The 22671-nt window shown below is 37.4% G+C and overlaps 1 protein-coding gene across 4 annotated transcripts in view; it reads left to right on the plus strand.

Annotated features, from left to right (window-relative positions):
* The window catches only part of CEP350 (centrosomal protein 350), a 161052-nt gene extending 141313 nt beyond the window's left edge, over positions 1-19739 (plus strand). For all 4 annotated transcript variants that reach the window (XM_046680736.1, XM_046680738.1, XM_046680737.1 and 1 more), the window contains 4 exons: positions 235-642; positions 744-890; positions 3462-3584; positions 15870-19739. In XM_046680736.1, coding sequence (XP_046536692.1) covers positions 235-642; positions 744-890; positions 3462-3584; positions 15870-16034 — 843 coding nt within the window. In that variant the 3' untranslated portion in view covers positions 16035-19739. The remainder of the gene's footprint in view (positions 1-234; positions 643-743; positions 891-3461; positions 3585-15869) is intronic.
* The last annotated feature ends 2932 nt before the right edge of the window (positions 19740-22671 follow it).

The following is a 22671-nucleotide window of genomic DNA, read 5'->3' on the forward strand; positions in this document are numbered from 1 at the left end:
TAAACATTTTATAAAAATTCAGTTATAAGGCTAATTATGGGAAACGGTGGTTTTGTCTTAAATTGTTAATTAGTAGCCACCATATTGTTTTTGTTTTGCTTATTTATGGAGAAATAGTAAATATACAAATAATATATTTGCTTTGTCTTTTAGGAAAAAAAAGCAGACCCAAAATTTGTTAACTGATCTGTGGTCACTAAATGGTACTCTGTTTGAATGGTTCCATTTCTATAGGAGAGTCCAGTATTTGGTGCCAGTGGGCAGGAAGAGCTTGCTAAGAGACTTGCTGAACTTGAGATCAGCCGGGAGTTCCTGAGCGTGTTAGGAGATGATCAAGACTGGTTTGATGAAGACTTTGGTTTGAGTTCTTCTCACAAGATCCAAAAAAATAAGGCAGAAGAAACAATTGTACCTCTAATGGCAGAACCTAAAAGAGCTCCCCAAAAACCATGTGAAACATTATTGGCAGTCCCACATACTGCAGAGGAAGTAGAAATTCTTGTACATAATGCAGCAGAAGAACTTTGGAAATGGAAAGAATTAGGTCATGATCTTCATAGCATCAGTATTCCTACAAAATTGCTTGGCTGTACCAGTAAGGGTCTAGATATAGAAAGCACTAGTAAAAGAGTCTACAAACAGGTATGTAACATGGAAGGATAATTCTAAATTTTAAGCTTCTCTCCATTGTCTGAAATTTAGATTCTTAGTTATTTTATTTTGTTTTATTTTTCTCTATCAAGGCGGTTTTTGATTTAACAAAAGAGATTTTTGAGGAAATATTTGCTGAGGACCCCAACTTGAATCAACCTGTCTGGATGAAGCCATGTAGAATCAACTCTAGTTATTTCCGACGAGTGAAAAATCCAGATAACCTTGATGAAATCAAGGTAACTGCAAACCATAGAGTATCTCCTTTTTTGACTTGCTGTTTATTTATACAGATCCATAAATGCTGTGAAAGCAGGTATTCTTCTGCGTTATTCACTTTTCTATCCTCAAGGCCTGTCCCATAGTGGGTATTCAATAAATACTTGTCAATTCATTGAATCCATGAGCAATGGTAGGATGCGGGTAAGAGGAAATCCTGAATCCTCAAGTTTTGCAAAAGAAAACATAACTTTTAACAGTCATTTCCTATATATACATAATATATAATATTTGAGGAAAAAATAGGAAATAGAGAAATTATTGCAACTCATAGGAGTTTTAGGTGAGTTTCTGGTAATTTAGGGATAGGTATAGTATTCTAGAAGTACACCTAAAAACATCACATTTCAAACATGCCAGCACTGAACACGTAGCTGTTATCTCTCCATCTTTGATTTTGGAGGTTTCAAATTGGTAATGTGGTTTTGAAATATTTAGGATAGTAATATGATATATAAAAAATATTGTTTGTTATCTTAGAAGGCCCTGAAAAGATTAAGTACTCTGACACTACAAGGACTCCCAACAAACCAACTTTAAAGTCACGTTGGTAGAAATCTCTCTGCCTATTCACTTGTGTCTTTAATTCAGCAAAGGTTATATTTCCAGTGTAGTGCCTCTCAAACTCTAATGTGCATATGAATCATCTGGGAATTTTGTTAAAATGGAGATTCTTACTCAGTAGGTCTGAAGCAGGACCTGAAGTAGGACCTGAAATTCTGCATTTCTAACAAGTTCCCAAGTGACGCTGATGCTGTCAATCCTAGGACCACTCTGAGTAGCAGGGCTCTAGAGTTATGTTTCCCAAACTTATCTGATCATAGAAAGCTTTTTGTTTTTTTCCAAGAGAGCGTATTTCAAATTACTCATCTTACTGATGTATTTTCTTATATCATCCAGGAGTAAATGTGGACTATCAAAATACATTAAAGGAACATATACATTATTCTGGTGTATAACGTGGAAGCATTGCCTAAACAATTTAGTCTTTTTGTTTTATTGAGATGTATTTGACTTAGAACATTGTGTTATTTCAGGTGTGCAGCATACTGATTCAATATTTGTATATGTTGCAAAAAGATCACAGTAAGTCTAGTTATCCATCACCACACACTTTTTTTTACAAATTTTTTTTCTTGCGATGAAGACTTTTAAGATCTACTCTCTTAGCAACTTTCAAAAATACAGTACAGTATTATTAACTATAGAAAGCTTTTAAAAAATATTTTTTACTGACAGAACACCAACAGATATTTCTGAGATATAATGTATACTTACATCAAGCGTAGGCAAACTATGGCCCACAGGCCACGTGCAGCCCACCACTTGTTTTTATAATAAAGTTTTATTGGACCACAGCCACACCCCTTTGTTTACATACTGTCTGTAGCTGCTTTCTTGCTACAACAGCAGAGTTGAGTAGTTGTAACAGAAACTGTGCGGCCCGTAAAGCCTAGAATATTTACAGTCAGGCTCTTCACAGAAAAAGTTTACAGACCTCTGCTTAGATTAAAGTAAGTAGCAAAAAAAAAGTTTTCAAAGATGAATTTGACTCGTTAGAAAAGAAAACCAAAAAACTTTTAAAATATTTTCAGCTTTGAGGAATGGAGTATCAGCATCACCTGGGGAACTTTTTCAAAACAACTGGTGTGCTCAGTCCCTTCAGCCCTCCACAGTTGATGCATCCTTGAGTGTGTGTCTGTGTGTGCCGGCAGGGAATGGTGGAGTTTAGGGGCACATTGGTGGTTTGAGAATCTTCTCTAATGATTCTGATTCATAAATGTATCCTTTCTCCCGTTAAGAACATTATTTTTTTAACAGAACAGTCATAGAAGTAATAAAAACTCAAATTATTTTAAGAACAAAGAACAAATAAGTTTAAATAAGATAAGATGTATAATATATACCAGCAATCATCAGAATGCATACATCAATATAACACACAATGATGCTGCCCACTAATTTTATTATTGAAATAGCATTATGTAAAGTTTTTTTTTTTAAGAATGGTAGTTTGAATATTGTTAGCAGTAAAATTATCATGCTTCTCATACTGCAGTGTTGATTAATGTTTTCTTAATTTAACATATTCAAATCGTGGTGATTCAAAATAAACTGTCCTGGCCAAAGCCTTGTACTTTGCCCACATAGCATTGCTCCCAAAATTTCTGTGGGCTTTTTCAGGTTCAGAGATTTATTTTATGCTTTCTTTAGTAGTCTTGCTAGCTTGAAGTTAGCTAATGGTGGTTCTTGGGTAGAGGGAACTCTAAAGTGATTTTTCTTTGCAGATTCATCAATGGGTTTTACTTTTGTATGTTATGTAAAAAACAAAAATTCTTTAAGTGAATAAAGTCTGAGCATTTGGAATGCTTTTCTCTTCAAATTGCTAAGTGGAACTGTAAGTGGAAGAATTTTGTATGATCTTTTATTATAAATATTGTACTTAGCATAAATCTGTTTACTACATTAATAAGCACTAAATCTCAGAAACTTTGTTGTCTGTGTTTCATTCATTCCTTTTATTTTCACAGAACTTCATAGCAACTGAAGTACTCAAGTTGTTCAGTCTTAAAAAGGAGCCAAACCACAAAACAGATTGGCAGAAAATGATGAAATTTGGAAGAAAGAAAAGAGACCGAGTGGATCATATCCTGGTTAGTGTGTATAACTGAACTATTTTTATTTTGACTATCTCTTCAAAAATCAGAATGCAGTTAGATTCTGAAAGGAAAGGGAATATAATTGATCCTAAGTCTGTGATAGTAGAATCTTAAACTCTTCATTTGCTGCATTTCTGCCCCTCAGTTTTGGAAATTGCTCTTTTGAACTCAGTAGATGAATATTTAACTTAACAGTATTTTGTGGGTGTGGAGAACTTGAGAAATAAAAAATTGAGTAGAAGCAAAGTTTAAGGTACTAAACCAAAAAGGGACCAGTGTAGACTCTGGGGCCAGAGGCCTGAGTTTAAATCCCTGCTCTGCCCCTTCCTTGCTTTGTGATCTTGGACAGATTATCTAACTTCTGTGAGCTTCGTTTCCCTATCTGCAAAATGAGAAACGTTAATAATAGTACCTACTTGATAAAATGATTAAGAGGATTAAATGAGTATTTATATATGCATATATGGTTCCCTGCGCATAACTCAGTAAATATTAGCTGTTATCATTTCATCATTATTATTATCCAGAACTTTAGCTGGATAGGATTATTCCATTTTGCAATGTATTTCTCTAGTATTAGAAAAATGTTTATCCAAAAAAAAATGTCTGTCATCCTTTCTTCCCTAAAAGAATGTTAAGTAGCAGGAAATCTTAGGAGACTCAGATGCTACTTTTTTTTTTTATTTAAGGAGAAATAACGTGAATTTACTTGAGACAGAGTGAGGATTATAAGCCCCTGGGAAGACCTTAGAAGGCGTTCTGGAGAAGCATGGGTTTCAGTACAGTCTTAGATCTTTTTAGAACAAAGAACATTAAACACACCCAGGATGCATTTTCATCCAAATTTCAAAGAGGTATTCAGTTGCAAATTAGCAGGTCAACATGACCCTGATGTCAGGAAAGGGACTAATTCAGGCATTAACAATAGGACGTAGGAGGGAAAGTATGCACTCTTATCTTAAGAGAGTGCATTCTTTAATGGTTAAGCAGATGTACAATGTATGTTTGATAGGCCTTAAGTCAGGCTGTTTAGTTCAAGATTAGTCACTTTTGAACTCCAGTAGTTACCCCACACACCACAATATGTGAAAATCTCTTGTCATTTTCCCCTTTTGATCAATAATCTTTTGATGAAAGCATTGCTGATCGAAATATTTTCCCTTGGTACCAGGGTAGTTTCTGCCTGCCCTGGGTCCATCATGTCCCTCCGTGCTAGGCTTTTATTTCATTGATTTGCCCAGTTATCCACATTGTGGGGTCAGATGTTACTTGATTCAGATTTATCTCTAAACATTTTCATTCTGAACTTTCTATCTTGTCTATATTTACATTCATATAATGAAAAAAGTATTATGCTTAGAGGTATCCATTTTCCCCAACTATGTTTCTTTCTAATGCTTCATTTACTCAGCAATAACTATACTAGATAAACATTTGTTTAGTGTTTTACAGTTTAGCATTCTTTCTCATGCCTCATTTGTACCTCACAATAATTACATGAAGTAGGAAGTGATGCAGGCTCAGTGAGCCAAGGAGTCGAAAGAAAGATTTCTTGGACTCTCAAGGTCTGGCAGTAGTGCTGTTTTATTCAGAGAATAGCACGGAGTAGCATGGGAACAGGACCCATGGGCACTAAAGAGCTGCAATGCGTTGAGGATAGGGCTAAACTTATAAGGCATAGGTATGTGAGTTATCTCTTTACAAGACAAAGGAAAGATCATGGAAAAAATCATTAAAATGGTATGAGTGCAGGTTGGGTCTGGTTATTGGGTGGTCCTATAACTTTGGATAGGAATCAGGTGAGATCAGGTCAGCACATCCTATGCTTCCTGGAAGATGATATAGATCAGTATGTACATAGGCCAGGACGCCTTGGACTTCTCTCCCTGAGGCAGCCTTGATCCTCATCAGGAAGGACTAATATTCTCTTTTACAAATGAGGAAGTTTAGATTCAAAGATATTAAGTGACTTGTCTAACAAAGAAGAGCCAAGATTTTAACCATGTTGTTCTTCATAGATCTTTGCCTCTCGAGAAGGTGAACTTGTTCTCATATTTCTACGGTGGTTTAAAGTTTGAGTTATTATTAATTTCCAAGATGTTACTTCTTCTGCCTCTTTAGTAATTAAGTAAAAAGCATGTCAAGAGACATTCATTTACCCGCCTATCAGTTAAACTTATATCCCCTGTAAATCATCTCTCTGCACACATTGAGTCAAGAATTGTATTAAGGACTGATGTTACAATGGTAAGCAAAACAGACATAGACTCCATCTTCATGGATTTATAGTTTGCCAGCAGAAACTAGCTGTTAATATATAATATACACATGTGTATAATTACAAATTAAATGATAAAAATAGAAGAACAGGGAACTGTTGTAAAAGCATAAACCAGAGGAAACTGATCTAATGAAGATAGTCAGGGGAGGCTTCTCTGAGGAAGTGACTTTTGAGCTGAGCTCTTGAAGATACATCAGTGTTAACTGAGTTCCATGGTAGAGAGAAGAACAGTTCAGGGAAAGCAAACCACATGTGCAAAGACCTGAAATGGGAAAGGAGCTTGGATTTGAGTTGAAATGTCAGTGTGGCTGGAGAGTGAGGGGGGTGGGAGCATCAGGTAAAGCTGGAGAGAGAGAGTCTGTGTACTGCAGTGCCTTGTAAGCCACGTTAAGGATTTGGGTTTTATCTTAAAAGCAAGGAGTTTAAGCAAGAGAAATATCAAGATCAGATTTGCAGTTTTAGAAAATCGCTTGAGAAATGCTTCAAAAGAAACAAGTGTGTGGAGAAAAAAAAAAACCAAATAAGGGTTATTATAAGGGAAAGGTAGCTGTTTAGGTATATTAAAGCAAAATTTCTTAGATAAATTTATCTTGAGCATATGCCAAAGTAAATGAGGAAACTAGCACAGGTAGTATTCCAGTTCAAAATGAGTGGAGGTTTAGTGCATAGGCTTCCAGCTGGTTACAGACAGCTTTTACTCCACATGGTTATAAAAATGTCATCTTAATAATGAAAGGATTAAATATAAGGAGGTGGGGGGAGGCAAGGCAACAATTTGGAGCTATCTTCAGACCTGAACTATTAAGCAGAAATAACAAGTAATATATCTAAGAAGTGAACAATAAGCAGGTTGATTTCTGGCTCTTTATTAGATGACCAAAAACAAGGCTTATCCTTGGATGGTGGAGGCTTCCAGCTGTGCCAGATGGGGTCACTTAGACACATCTCTCCAGCTGTCAGAAGATTCTCAAATATTAAACAAAATGTTTCTTTTGCAAATGTAAGATTATTATAGCTTGGGTGAGGGTGATGTTTGTGTATAAAAATTGAAGATATTTAGAAATTGGGAGACAATAACAGAATATACATTATGTGAAGATCCCCTTGCTGGTCATAAAATATTTTTAAGCTTTCTACAGAGAGACCTAGACCCATGTAACTTTTTTCATGAGTTCACTCTTCTTAATGTGCAGCAAGATGATACTTTTAGCTCATTGAGTTACTTATTAACAAGAAATGCTAAATAAACTAGTCACCTCTCCCACTATTAGATTTGGAGATTCTAATGATGTGGTTTTTTTGTTTTGTTTTTTGCTGAGGAAGATTTGCCCTGAGCTCACATCTGCTGTCAGTCTTCCTCTTTCACTTTTTTTTTTTTTTTGTATGTGAGCCACCACCACAGCATGGCCACTGACAGATGAGTGGTATAGGTCTGCGCCCAGGAACTGAACCTGGGCCACCAAAGCAGAAGGCACCAAACTTAACCACTAGGCCACTAGGGCTGGCCCTGTTTTTACATTTTTTTATAAACAATTTTTTATAACACATGAAATAAAAATTTTTTTTTTTTTTTTTTGAGGAAGATTAGCCCTGAGCTAACTACTGCCAGTCCTCCTCCTTTTGCTGAGGAAGCCTGGCCCTGAGCTAACATCTGTGCCCATCTTCCTCTACTTTATATGTGGGACGCCTACCACAGCATGGCATGCCAACAGTGCCATGTCCACACCCAGGATCCTAACCAGTGAACCCCGGGCCACCAAGAAGCGGAATGTGCAAACTTAACCGCTGTGCCACCGGGCTGACCCTGAAATAAAATTTTTATAACACATGAAACAAAAATTTTTCCTTTAGTACAAAAGGGTCTCAAAAGTAGGAATTTTAAAGAAGTTTTTAAAATTGTATTTACTATAATCACACTTATTTTAGAAAATTTAGAAAATCCTGATTAATCAAAAGAAAATAATCATGATAATCTCACACCTAGATAACTCTTAATATTTTGATGTGTAGACTTAGAGTCTGTTTTTATACAGAGAATTTTTTTAAACAATTGGGATCATAGTCTCTTTTTGTAATATGATCGTTTTTACTTAATAAAATGTAGATGTTTTCCTTGTCGTTAAATGTTTCTCTATTTTATATCACTTTTTAATAACTTTATTCCATTTTATTTTTTGTGGAAATATAGTAGTCCATTGTATTGATGGTACTGTAATTTATTTAACCAGTCAGTAATTTTTTTGCTCTTCTAAACAACATTGTTGTAATAAACATCTTGCAGTATGGTATATCTTTGCACCTATTTCCAATAATTACCTTAGGATAAATTCCTGGAAATAGAATTGCTGATTTAGAAGTATATTCAGAATGTTAAGGCTTTTGTATGTCTTGTCAAATTGTTCTCCAAAAAGGTGACACCAATTATACACATTCGCCATCATGATAAGAGGGTGGTGGTTCTTCTCACTTTTGTCAGTACTAGCTATTAGCTATCAACTTCGTTATCTTTACTAAAAGAATAAGCTCATTTTGCTCTATATAATTTTATTGTTAGTGAGGTTAATTTTTTTACCTGTTTATTGACTATTCTAAATCTTTTACGTGTTAAGTACAAAAAAGAACAGAAAATAGTACAGAAACCATCGTTTCTGCATCCCTCTATTTCATTCTGAGTTGTTTCCATCTTCCTAAAGTACATACTTTAGTATTTCATTAATTTTAAGTCTCTAATGTAAGCTCTCAGTCTTTGTCTGCAAATGTTTTTATTTCAACTTTTAGTCTTGAATTATAGTTTACCTGAGTATTGAATTCTAGGTTGAAAGTTCTTTTACTTCAGCACTGTGAAGATTTTACATCATTGTAATCTGACCTCTGTGGCTGGTCTTGAGAAATCTGCTGACAGTCCTTTGTGGGGAGCCTGTCGTTTCTTTTTGGTTTCTTTTTAAGATTGTGTGTGCGTGTTTGTGTGTTTGTTCTCCAATTTCTCTTGGTATGTCTAGATGTGGATTTATTTTTTTTTTCCTGCTTTGGACTCACTCTGCTTATTGAATCTATGGATTCATAGCTTTACTTAATTCTGGAAAATTCTCAGCTATTGTCTCTTAGAACATTGCCTCTCCCCAGTTCTTCCAGTTCCCTGTGGTGCTTCCTTAGACATGTCTTTGGCCTTGTTCTCTTTTATAGCTCTTAATTCCTCCCTAAGTGGTTACAGCACTTGCCAATCTTTTAAATCCTTACTAGTTCTGGTACTTAAGATTTCCCTTCTTTCTCAAGATTTCTTTATGCATTACAAATAGTTTTTGTTGTATTTTATCCAATATATGTACGTATTTGTATGAGAACTTTTTTGCATTATCTTTTTTTTCTTTTTAAAGATTGGCACAAGAGCTAACAACCATTGCCAATCTTTTTTTTTTTTTCCATTCTGCTTTTTCTCCCCAAATGCCCCCAGTACATCGTTGTATATTTTAGTTCTGGGTCCTTCTAGTTGTGGCATATGGGACACCGCCTCAGTGTGGCCTGATGAGCAGTGCCATCTCCGTACCCAGGATCCGAACCAACGAAACCCTGGGCCACTGAAGCAGAGCGCGCAAACTTAACCACTCGGCAACGGGGCTGGCCCCTGCATTATCTTACTCTACCGTTTTTGCTGGAACTGACAGTCTTGCCAGCTAGTTTTCTTACACAGTTTGTTTTTTAAATGTGCTCCAAGAGTTTTTCAAATTATAATTATAAGTAATATTTGGATATTGTAATTCAAAAGAGGAGGAGAAAACAGTGGTTAATATTTTGGTCAGCCCAATACTGTAGATAAAATGAAGCCATCTTATAAAATTGATGAGTTTTATTGTTTTTCTAGAGTTTTGACTGTTGGTAATTTTGCATGGGATCTGTAGTTTTAAAGGGCCCTGAAATTTTCTGAGCCTCATTTAATATTTTTGGATGTAATGAACCCCAAAATGCTCTCATTGCACTAAATGAGAAAATATGGCATAGCAGTTAGGAGGAAGATCTGTGGAATGAGACTACTTGTAAGGATCCAGTCTTGTCCCTACCGCTTACTAGCTCTGTGACTTTGAATAAGTTACTGCTCTCTGTCTCAGTCTCCCCATCTATAAAGTGACAGCCTCATAGAGTTGTTGTTATGACTAAATGAAATACTATATGTTAAGTGGCAGATAGGAAGGTCTCAAAAATATTAGATATTATTAATAGATTGTTTTCATTGATTTACAATAGTTTTCTTACTTGACCCCTGCTCTCCCTGTCTGCAAATAGCCAGAGTCCAAATTATGTAGATTAGAACTTGGCTCAGAAATTTGACTTGCTGTTATAAGATATATAACTATGAAGATTTTTATTTTTTGAGATATGAAAGTAAAAATTCCATCTTTTTATTAAAAATATATGTGCACTTAAAGCCGTTTCAGCTGTAGTGTTTTTAATATGCCACCTATGCCTGATTTAGCATTCTTGAGGATAAAAGCACTTTGACTAAGAACAGGCAGGAGCTGTCACCTCTAAAGATCCTAACACTACTAGTAGATTTAATTCCCAGAATCTTGTGATTCCATCTTTCTGTGTGTCAGCCATATTGTCAAGTTTTTCAATACAGTGTTCTGAGCAATTCCAATCTTTTCGTTCATCACACTGGATTGTCACCACAATCCATTGTGATGAAAGACAAGATTATTATTAACACAGAGTTGTTAAAAAAGTACAGTTGGAAAAGGGACTCGGTTGGATGGATGGATGGATGGATGGATGTATAAATACCATGCTTCATAACAATAATAAGAAAGAAATAGAGAAACTATTTAGATATTTCCCTGCTAAAGCATTATTGAAAAGGATCCACTGCGCTGCAAGGAGCACCTGTGGCCAATTTAAATTCATCCAATCAATCAATAATTATTTCTTATGTGCCTGCTATGTGCTAGGTAGTACTCTAGACTCTGGGAATCCATTAGTAAACAAAACACACAAAATGCAAAGAGCTTTCATTCTAGTGAGGGAAATAGATAAGAAAAATAAATTAAATATATAGAAGGAATACGGGAATATCGGGGGGTTACAGTTTAGATAGGATGGCTGGGGAAGGCCTCCCTGAGAAGATGACATTTGTATAAACTACTGAAGAAAATGAGGAAGTGAGCCAGTTGCTCATACAGGAGAAGAACATTCTGTGGAAAAGCTACATTGGGCCTTGCATATTGGAGGAAAGTCACTGTGTGTGGAGCAGAGTGAGGGATGGAAAAGAGTGATAGGAGATGATGTCCCAAAAGTATCAGGGTGTGATTTTAACAGGATCACTCTGACTGCTTTGTTGAAAATAGACTGAAGGAAGGGTAGCAAAGGTGGGAGCAAGGAGACCAGTAGAATATTGTAATAATCCAGGCAAGTGATGATCATGGCTAGGACCAGTCTGGCCATATTGGAGATGATGAGAAGTGGTCATATTCCAGACATATTTTCAAAATGGAACAACAGAATTGCTGATAAATTGAATGTGGAGTATAAGAGAAGGCAAGGTATTAACTCCGTTGGGTTGGCCTGAGAAACTGGAAGGATGGAATTGCCATTTGCTGATTTGAGGAAGACTGAGAGAAGTGAGTTTGAAAGGAGTCTCAGGAGTTCTGTTGTGAACATGTTAAATTTGGGATGTCTAATAAACATCCAAATGGAGATACTGAGTAGATGATTGGATATATGAGTCTGGAGCTCAGACAAGAGACCTAGGCTGGAGATAGGAATTTGGAGAGTGGTGAACATATAGGTGGTAGTCAAAGCCATGAGACCAAGAAAGAGAGTGTAGATGAATAGAAAAGAGATCCAAGGACTGATTCCTGACACACTCCGATGTTTCAAGGATTAAGAAGATGAGGAGAAGCCAACAAAGAAGACTAAGAAGGAGTAGCCAATGAGGTAGAAGAAAGCCAGGAGCGTGTGGGGTCCTGGAAGCCAGGTGAAAGTGTTTCAAGGAGGAGGGAGGCATCATCTGTGTCAGATGCTGCTAATTGGTCAAGTAAGCTAAAAACTGAGAATTTACCATTGGATTTACCAGAGTAGAGGTCTTTATTGATCTTAATATTAATACAAGTAGTTTTGGTGGCTTGGATGAGGTGAATGCTTCATTTGAGTAGGTTTCAAGAGAGAATGAGAAACAGATCAGGGAGAGCAAAAATAGCCACTTCAAGGAAGTTTTTTTGTGAAGAGAAAAATGGAGGGGGTAATGGTGACAAGAGAGGGTTCTTTCAGCTTGAAAGAAATATATACTGTTAGGAAAAATTTGATAGAGAAAATGAGATGATGCAGAGGAGAGAGGATACTGCTGGAGCAGTATCCCCAAATAGACGGGAATGGAACCCACACAAGTGGAAGGATGGGCCTCAACTGAATGTTAACTTCCCTTTGATATACTTGTAACATGATAAGCTATTATATTAAACATTTCATAGTAAACACTTGCTTCTTCCAGATTAAGAAAATGTATAATTTAGTTGTTGTTGCTTGGACTAGGAAAGTCCCTATCAGGCTAACTATACAAGTATCTTTAGGCATTATTTGAGGTGAGTAAGATACAAAGAATATTTTTTAGACATAAAGTCCTCTGTTACCCAAAAAGGAGGGATATCTTTCTTTCAGTTCTAGTTCTCATTCACTGTCCCATTACCACTTCACAAAGACATTGATTAGTTTATATCTTAGGTTAGCTAAGAATCTGATCAGCTACTTCTGGCAGTGCATTCTCAAAGTATGTATGATGTGGAATGAGTAACAAGTAATTAGACCAACTTTTGTATATCCTTTATGTACAGTAGCTTTGGAAAATCTCCCTCTTATAGGTAGAATTGCACTTAAAATGACAAATCCTGGAGTGAAACCACCTAGCTAATGATTGAATCTCCTTTACAACTTAAAATCTGATAAGGTACTCGATGATAGCTCCTGAGTTTCTACTTACTGTTGATGAAGTTCTTTCTCCTGTTGAGCCTAAATTGGTTTTCACATAATTAATTCTAATTTTCTTTGACAGCTTTGGGGCTTTACATAACAATTTTAATTCTTCCTGCATGCCTTTGAAGCAGCTATCATGTTTCACCTGAGTCTTTTTCTACCTATTAAATGTTGATGTTCTCTCCTGTTGTCTGATGGGGTTTCGAGGCCCTTCAGCATTATCCGCTGTGGCTCTTTGTCAGTATCCCTCTTTAACTACAGTTCTTAGAATTGACCATATAATATTTTGTGTATTGTTGAGTAGTACAGTCGTGTAACCTCCCTTTTTCTAGATACTATACTTTGATTAATGCAGTTTATAATCACATTTGTTCTGTTTATTTGTAGCTATATCTCATTCTCACGGAACTCACAAAAGCTTAGGAAGACCCCAAGACCCAAATCTCAACCTGTGCATTTGCAGTTATTTTTTGGGCCCAAGTACAGGACCGTATTTTATTCCTTCACTTAGATAAATTTGGCCCTTCATTCCAAGCTACCAACACATTTTGGAGTTCTTTCTTCCAACATAGTTATTATATTTCCCAACTTCATGTTACATCTAAAATTGGTGTACCTGCTTTCATGCTAGGTCATTGCTAAAAATGATGAACTGGACAGATCCAAAGACAGCCTTTTAGCACTCACTAAAAAATCCATATGCCAGATATTTATTTAATACCTTCTATTTGCACTTTCCTGGTCACTGGAAAATTATAAATAAAAAGAAAAATCTTGAGGAGCTCACAGCCAGGGGGGAGAACTGATACACAGAATACAATTGCACAGGGTAATTACTCCAGTAGAATGTGAACAAGATAGATTGGGAGCACAGAGGAGAAAGCTCCTGAGTCTTCCAGGCAGAAACTTCCTTCCAGATTGTTAGTTGTCTTATCCTTTAATCGAAAAAGTACAAATCCACCCAATTGACCTGTCTCTGTTTCCCCATCTGGTTCACAAGGATATGGTGAAAGACCCTGACATATGCTTGCTGAAATCTGGCCACAATCTATTTGCCACAGTTCCCTTTTCTACCAACCTGATACCCTGCCAAAAAAAAGAAGAAAATGAAGTCATTGTTAGACTGACTTTTTAATGTAATATTATTAACTTATATATAATATATATTAATTTACATACATCTTCAGGAGCAAGGGCAGGGGAAATGTGTAATAGAATAGAATAGACTCTAAAAACCAGAAGAGAAAAGTAGAGGCAGATTTGCAGGCCGAGATTCCTCAGTTGCCGTGGTTGAAGTTCCAAGTTGGGCTTTGTGCTTTCTGATGGCCAGAGCAAAACGGAAAACATGATGTTAGTTCTCACTGGCTGAGAGGAAAATAGTTCCTGTTGTTAAGTAGGGGCAAAGCTTTTTGTTAATACTGACAAGGGCACTGTGGGGGCTCATCGAGGGTACACTGGGAAATTTAATGGATAATGTCCTGAGCATCTATTTCTACTGTAAGGGCAAAAACAATTTCATTAGGACAGTGCTTCCTAATTTTATTATTAGGGAGGAAATTGCTCAGAGAACAGATTTAATACTAAAGGCTGAGAGAACTTGTAAAAAGGAAAGCTGTGCAACTTTGAACAAGTAAATTCATGGGAAATATGAAATCTTTTGTGGAGACACCTATAGCTTTCCTAGAAGATGGTTCCCCCCAGCACCAGTTTGGGAAGTGTGGCCTTAGGCTGTTCTTTACAGCATCCTTCATAAGAGAGGAGCGCTAGTTCTTTGGCAGGTTAATAATATTTCTTATACATCCACACAAAATGATTCTTTGATCAGATAAATACAGGAAGCTCTGATTTAACCAAGTTTCTTTCCTGTTGTATTTCTCTTTAATAGACTAATGTATAACGTGAAACTCCCAGAGGGAGTTTTCTAAGCTTATTTGACCATAGCACCCTTTCTGGTGGTGTATCTGTTCATGGAGCATAAGTTAGGGAACTGAGAAATGAACATTTTACATATCCTTCAGGTAACCCTCCTCAAAAAGAAAGAATTTGGCAGCCACCTTGTCATCTATTTGTCAACCCCGGCCAGGATCTCTGTTGGGCAATGCTGTTCTTCCCTCTCTCACTCTTTCTCAGGATGATGTGGTCTCTTTCTCCCAACTCTTCTCATTTCCTCATAAGAGGAACCAAAGTACAAGTTCCCTTCTTCGCTTCCTCTGACTTTTTTGAGATGAAGCTATGATCAGAGCAAGTAAGGAGCTTGTTGTCACATGACTTTTTGGCCAAGTTAGACTTCTGAGTAGAGACCCCCGTCACTGCAGTTAGCTTTGCTGAATTTGTGACTAGATCAGAGTTTACAATCTACGTTCTCCACCTGGCTTCCATCCTGCTCACAATATCATTATGTATAATAAGTCTAACATGTTTCTTTTATAAGTAGTTTTTTAAAAATGTAAACAGGCGAAAAATCTTGGTTCTAATTTGGTTAATTTTGGTTTTACTTTAGGAATCCCAAGTCCTAAAATGCAAAAAGAGCAAGTGTTGTATAACAGTGATTTTTAAAATAAACCTAAGCAATAGTACATTTAAAAAATACTCTAATGGGTATTAAATTTTATTCATTTATTTATAGTAGTCCAGAATCATATCCAGTATTGTCTTCGGATATATGTATTTTATAATTCTAAGTCTGTATTTTTAATAATTTGTGTCTTCTCCCTTGAATTCCTATACATATTCTCTTATGTTGACATAGCATACTTGTAATCCTTAATATCTATAAAATACTAGAATATTGTCAAATTCCATTTTGACAGATTTAAAGCCATTTTGACAGTTTTGAAGGCACTTTTACTTGACAGTTGAGTTTTTTCAAAATTTTTGCAACTTTAAAAGGGGTATTGCTATCATTATATGTTACCTTTTTTCTCTGGCTTATTTTTTGGTCTGTATTTCCAGAGATGGGACTACAAAGTCAGCAAATATAATTAATTTCCTAGCTTTTTTATGACAGTGATTTCCTAACCTTTTTGTTTTCTAAACTCTAGGTACAGGAGCTCCACGAGGAGGAGGCACAGTGGGTAAACTATGATGAGGATGAGTTGTGTGTGAAGATGCAGCTGGCTGATGGGATCTTTGAGACCTTGATCAGAGATACTATTGATGTTCTGAATCAGATCAGTGAAAAACAGGGGAGAATGCTACTTGTGTGACATCTTGCAAATAAATCGAACACTGAGTGCTAACATGAGTCCTGGGCCTTTCTGCCTCCTGATACACACCCCATCTCCGTCATAGCAAGAGTGCTTCTGGACCTCATGCCTGTTCCTAAAGACTGCTGGTTTGAAGTACATGGGACAATGCGGTATATCTGGTATTACAGCCTTTGCCTTTAGAGACTGTCCACTGGATTAATTGGTTATTTTCAGTGGGCAGGGTTGTACTCCTGTTGTCGACACACAGTATAATCCTACACCTTGTATTAGTATCTACTGGGTCTCAGATGAGGGCTGAACACCAGACTTACCTCTTATCTTAAACTAGGGTATCACTTCCTTGAGTCTGCGGTCAGGCAGGAGAGGTATATAGATAAATGCATCATACCTTTGTGGAAGTGTAATCCTGATCTACACCATGAAAGTCATAGATGGACATGATAGTCTCTAAACAGTATTAAACCCTTCACCACTTCTAAATAGGCAAGTTTAATAATGTGTGCCTATTTCACATTCTGAAGTTCATTTCTTTTTGAAGACCATTTTCTTCCATTATTGCAGTTGAGCAGCACCAAGTGGACTGTCAAGTTAACAGAAATCAATGGTAGCCTTGCTTTCTGAGCACCATCTAAAGAATTTTAAACCTTTGTATTATTTTTAGTTTTCTCTATATGGGCATGAAAACAAAGAAATGCCCCACTGAAGACTGGGCTCAAAGGACTGATGCAGGGCTGGCTCTTCTACCCCTTGTCTACCCTGCACTTTTCTTACTCCTTCTGAACCTCTGCCAGCTGCTCCCAGAATCCCAGATCCTCAGGACCATCTCAGGCATCCAGGCACGGCAAAAGTGGAAATAATTCATTTTGGCCTTCAAACTTTCAACCCCCATCTTTCCCCCAAGAAGTCAGAGACGCTGTTACTTGAATGATTTAGGAAATGAGTGTGTGCACCAAAGACACAAAGATATTGTCTATTGTTTGTGTGCTTGTTTCGTGCTCTGGAACTTTTTAATTTATTTTAAGATAAATTATTAAGTTGAAAATGTGTGTCCCTATTCAGAAGTGAAAGATTCTTCTTGTAATAGTTAAACTTCTGTCTTGAAGCTTCTATGGTTCATAGTCTTTGCACAGGAAACCTGCGGTTTTAACAAACCATCACACATATCGAAGAAGGCAGTTCAATTCAGTGAAAAGAAGATGAGCTTTCCCAAGATCACCTGCAGTAGCAGGAAGGGGATAAAATGATGTAAAGACACTGTAAAATTCAATTCTGCCTCTCTTGCAGCATTGCTTCTCACAACAATTACCTGTATCTGAAAAAAATATAGACTCCAGCTGCTACATGAGAGCATACGTGATGCTCTCCTGGGACCTCAGTACCTGCCTTCTTGACTGGTTTCTCCTAATCAGTCCTGTCCTTCTTCAAATAATCTAGAAGAATGTGGATAATCTTAGGCGTGAATGTAAATGCCTTAATATTGAAGGTCCTGATTAGAAGCATGATATAGACATCCACTGGATTCACATATATAAATATCCTGGAATGTTATAGCTTCAAAATATGTTAGAGAAACCCCAAAGATGGTATAATCTTTCAGTGTGCACGTTCGTTCATTTCTGCATCTTCCCTCCAAACTTGCCTTTGCGTCTCAACTGTTTCACTATGCACACTTCCATTCTTCTTTGGTTTCATCTTGTCATTATGAAAAGCTTACTGAAATAATCATTGGAATATTTGCATTTTGCACAATGACTGGTATGATAGCTCTTGACAAATAAGGAAAGCACTGAAATGTTGTGATTGGGTCTCGGGAAATGCTCACATTGATGTGTTGCCAGCATTTCTTCTGGGCTTTTGGTGTTGAGCTCTAGTCTTGTAGCCATAATGAGCAAATGGACTAAGAGAAGCTAGGGTTTCTTGGGGTTCTTAACCGGTAGCGTGGAGATAGTATTTTCATGTGGCCAAGGAAAAGCAAAGGCTTTTCTTTTCAGTTTGTATTATTTGGAAGACAGAAAAATATCTTGTCGACATCCTTTGGCTGTTTGTAGGATTACGTTGTCCTTATGATACTGAAACTTTACAGCTGCTGTAAATTTTTTATAAATGAATATGAAAATAATATAATAGGAATATAGGTTGTTTTTCTACATCCTTATTATTTGGACCTAAACCAATTTTTAATAAGAAAGTTTATCTTTACTCTTTATGACATTTTGATTCCAGAAAAGGAAAAAAGATTATATAAATCTGTGGAATCAGCAATCTGGACTTCGAGTTCCCTGGTAAGAATGCTGCCAGGAATGTAGCAGTGGCTGTCCTGACATTCTCCCGCTGTCTTTACTATCTTGAGAGTCCTGGGTTCCAGAGAGACAGGAATACATCACTCTTACTCCTTGCTAGAAATGGTCGTCCATAGTTTGATAGCAGAAAACAAAGAAATCTATAATTAGCAGATTTTTATTATTTTAACTACTTGGATATAATTGAAAAAAGGTTTATTGTTAGGATTAGGAATGATAAATATGGATACCCAGCCACTCGTTCCATGTTGAGATCTTTAATCAAGCTCTGCCTCTTAAGAATCTAAATATCCCTCTTTCTGATCTTTGTTCCTTCTCCCCACACCCCCATCCTCTTTCACTCTTTCTTCATAATTCCTCTAAGAAAAAGATCTTTGCATCAGCAGTAATATCTTTTAGAATAGCACTATCAGAATTTAGTAGTAAACCAACATATAGGCTTCAGATTTATTTCTGAGTCCAAAATAATTTGTGCTATCCAGGGTCCTTAACTCTGGGTTAAATAAGTACAGGGTATAGACTCCCTCTTCAGGTCTAAACAGGAATTTTTACTCTAGGGAAAAGTGGGAAGAGCTTAAAAGTAGTTAGTTAGGAAGGTAATTCGTTTTTCTTTTACCTAAAAGAAAAGAAAATTCCTTCTGTGACTACAGGTCTCTGAGAAATTATCTTTCAAAAGAGATTTCATTGCTCATAAGAGTGTTGTGGCCTATTGATAAAAACAATTTTGTTCACTTTCTTGTCTTGAAAAAAGTGGCCTTAGCTTTTTGCAATACTTGAATAAAGTGTGTACTCGCACAGCATTAGAGACTCGTAACTTTTCTGCAAGAAGTTCAAACTTACATCTTCTTTTACTACCTTAAGAATACTAGTGAATAAAATATTAATTCAAAGAGCAAATGATAGAAACTACAATGATGTTTAATGCAAATTGTAGGAATTTACATGTTTACAAATCATCTTAAACTGGTTGTGCAGCAACTCAATAAAATATCTTTGTATTATAAAAATGTGAAGAGAAACGTAAACTGATGTAAAGGCGGTACTGTCATTCTAATTAACCTATGTTTAATAGCTTTTCCTTCCGGACTTTGCAAAGCCTTCTCGGGAAACATGGCAAAGCGTTCTCTGGGAGGCCCAGCCTCCGTGTGTGTACTGTATTGTGCAGACATGAAAAAACAAACCCGTTTACTGTGTATGTGTAAATAGCCTGGTCATCAGGCCATTTTCAGCCAATAGTCACATCCAGTGCAACTTTGCACAGAAGACTTAGGGTGTGGTTTGTAAGTATGATCTGTAAAATAACTGGGATGAATTCCCATGTATACCTGTGTAAATAGATTTGTTAACTGAAATGTACTTTAAGAAAAAATAAAATCTGTAAATAAACTGATTTATAAATTAATTTCATGTTAAATGTTCATTCTTTTCCCCTTTTAAGCCAAGTTTGGAAAGCCAGTTCCTGTAAAATTCACTTATTTCTGATTTCTTACTGGGCAATAGAATGAGGTGAGCTGCGTGTGGGAGCTATTCACTCTGTGCATAAAAGCCTTCACCACGCACGTCCGAGCAGCCTGGGCTGCTCTGTGCATAAAAGCCTTCACCACACAGCCTGGGCTTTGACGGTCATCGCTCGCTCGTTCAGCAGTTGTCGAGCACACCTTCTTGTTCTGAACACTGTGCTGAGTGCTAGGGAGATAGCAAAGACAGCAGACGTGGTTCCTGACTTCATGGAGCTTAGATTCTAGTGAAAAGGAGTCATCAGAAAATAATTTCAAAAACAATGCATGACAGATTACAATAGGTGCGCAAAGGAAGCATACACAGGGCTTAAGACTATGTAATAAAAGGACCCAACAAGGGCGGGGGTGAGTCAGAGTTACCTGACAAATTATCACTTGTTCTGTGATGAGGGGCTTCTTCCCTGTAATTCACGGTAAATGTCTTTTCTCCCAGATGACTTGAATTCTGATCACACTCGCAAAATAACACATACAGAAAAGTCACACAATTAAGCAGACCATGAAGAAGAGCAACCATCTGATGGCTAGGTGTGGAGGCTATAATTTACTTGTAGAAATATGAGCTTGGAGAAGAATGAAGCTAGAGATATAGTAGAATAAAAAAATTTCAGAGAAATCTGTGGCGCTCAGGATAATCTCTGGTCCAACAGATTAGAAGCAACCACCGTCATCTCGCCTGAATTCCCCTGGCAGCCTCATGCTGGCCATCCCTGCTACACCTTTAACCCCTGTACAACTATGAACTTAAAGAAATCCTTAGAAAAAGACTTGCAAATTGCAGCAGATTCTAAGAATTTTTTGACTCATAAAAGAGATTGGAGTGCCCACTATGTGCCAGATACTGTTTGTGTGGTGCTAAGGGACACTATAGTAATGACAGGTTGAATCTTGGGGAAAAAAACCAAATATGTGTATCTTTGAATCAAAATATATGAAAATGGTAGATGGGAGGATGGCAATTGACACAGCAGAGCCAAGAATGGTGAGACCAAAAGTGGCGAGTGCCTGCAGAATTGAGTACTAGAGAAACAAGCCAATGCTCTACAAAATCCCAGAAAAGCTCAGAAACTGGAGGCAGTGACTGCCACAGAAAAAGGTGTGAAGCATCGTTTCACCATTCACTTGGTGGCCAGGCTGTGTGGCCAAGGTTAAAAGGCAGATAAGTGCCGTGCAGGGAAGAAGACCAGTGTGTGATATGAAGTCGCTGAGAACAGACAGCACCCCAGGGTCAAGTGGTACAGCGTTTCCTGACAGCAAGAGAGGAGAGAAAGTGCACAAGATCCAGCCCCTTGCAATGCCTTGGTCCCCCATGGCCAGCAGGTCCACTCTGAAGCCCGAGGGGTTGATGTGATGGCACACACCTCACTTCGTGCTGCAGTGGAAGGACCCCAACCCCTCCCCATGAGGTCTGAAATACAGAAAGCTGGGGACATGCCTGATCAAGGGCCAGTGACACATGTGCATAAGCAGAACAAAGGAGTACACGTTGAGTCTGAAGCAGGGCCAGGTATTCACCCGCAAAGTGAGAACCCAGCACACGCTGTGAGGACTCTAGCTCTTGGTAAGGAAGAGCTCCACCCCAAGGCCCATTCTTATGTTACCCTGCAGGAGGCGGCCAGCTGCGCATGACTGCGTTTCCCAACTGGGATGAAAACAGAGAAACTGCTAGAAGTCTGAAATGCTCAGACGCCCCTGGGACCCAGCCCTACATTGAGGATCCAGGTCACTGCCAATCCCCTCTCCAATGCCCTCAGGGGATAATTGATTCTCTGGAAAAACTGAACCAGTGGGGTCCTAAACTTGAGGATTCCAGGCACAATAAAGCACAAAAATGAGGCAACAAACTGAAATAAGGATTGAGTTAAGGTCTGTGGACGGAATGGAGGGATCTGGTCAAGCTTATTTCACATCCCCTCTCCCGGGAAGAAGACTGGGGGACGCTCCTCCGGAAAAATGGAATGGCCTTGGAGGAAAGCCCTGTAGTTACTGACATTTGGAGATTCCTCCAGAGAAAAAGTTGGCTTGCTACCTGACCTCCTTTCAGTGAAGTTGGCCTGTCAGAAGCCCCACCCATCCATCCATATTGAGTTACTCATCCATTTTTAGCACATCGCCCATACGTGAACAAATAGCCAACCATCTCAAGACATTTGAGAGAAGCCAATATGAAATAGACCAAACCAAAAAGAAAAAAACGAATTCTGGTGAAACAACAATGCACGGCAGAGAAGAAAACATCACAAAAAAACAACTATAATTAGAATCCTCGGCTGAGGCAACCTTGCATCCATGAAATAGGAAGGGGGTGCTCTAAAAGAGTAATGAGTCATAGAAGACAAAGCTCTCGACAGTTAAAGGTATAGCAGCCATGATGTAAAATTCAGTAGAAAGTTAGAAGATAAAGTTGCGGAAATCTTCTAGAAAGCAAAACAAAAAGGTGGATAAAAATAGGAGAGAAACAGATAAAACTAGACTACCAATCCAGGAAATCCAAAATCTAATTAATTGGACATCTAACAAGAACAGAGAAAACATGAAGAAATTGTACAAGAAAAAATTCCAGAACTTAAATATGTGAGTTTCCAGTTGGCAATGGTTCAATGAGTGCCCAGCACCATAAATAAACCCCCAGTAAGGCATATCATTGTGATATATTAGGACTCCACGGGTAAAGAAACTATTCTGAGTTTATAAAATAAACATTTTATAGAAATGTTCATTTCTATAAACATAGAAATAAGTAAAACATTGCAGATAAAGGATTAGGAGTAAAAATGTCATCACTCTCCTGGACAGAAACATTGGCAGCTTTAA

Source organism: Equus quagga, chromosome 13 (genome assembly GCF_021613505.1).
Source record: "Equus quagga isolate Etosha38 chromosome 13, UCLA_HA_Equagga_1.0, whole genome shotgun sequence".
Classification (NCBI taxonomy): Eukaryota; Metazoa; Chordata; class Mammalia; order Perissodactyla; family Equidae; genus Equus; species Equus quagga.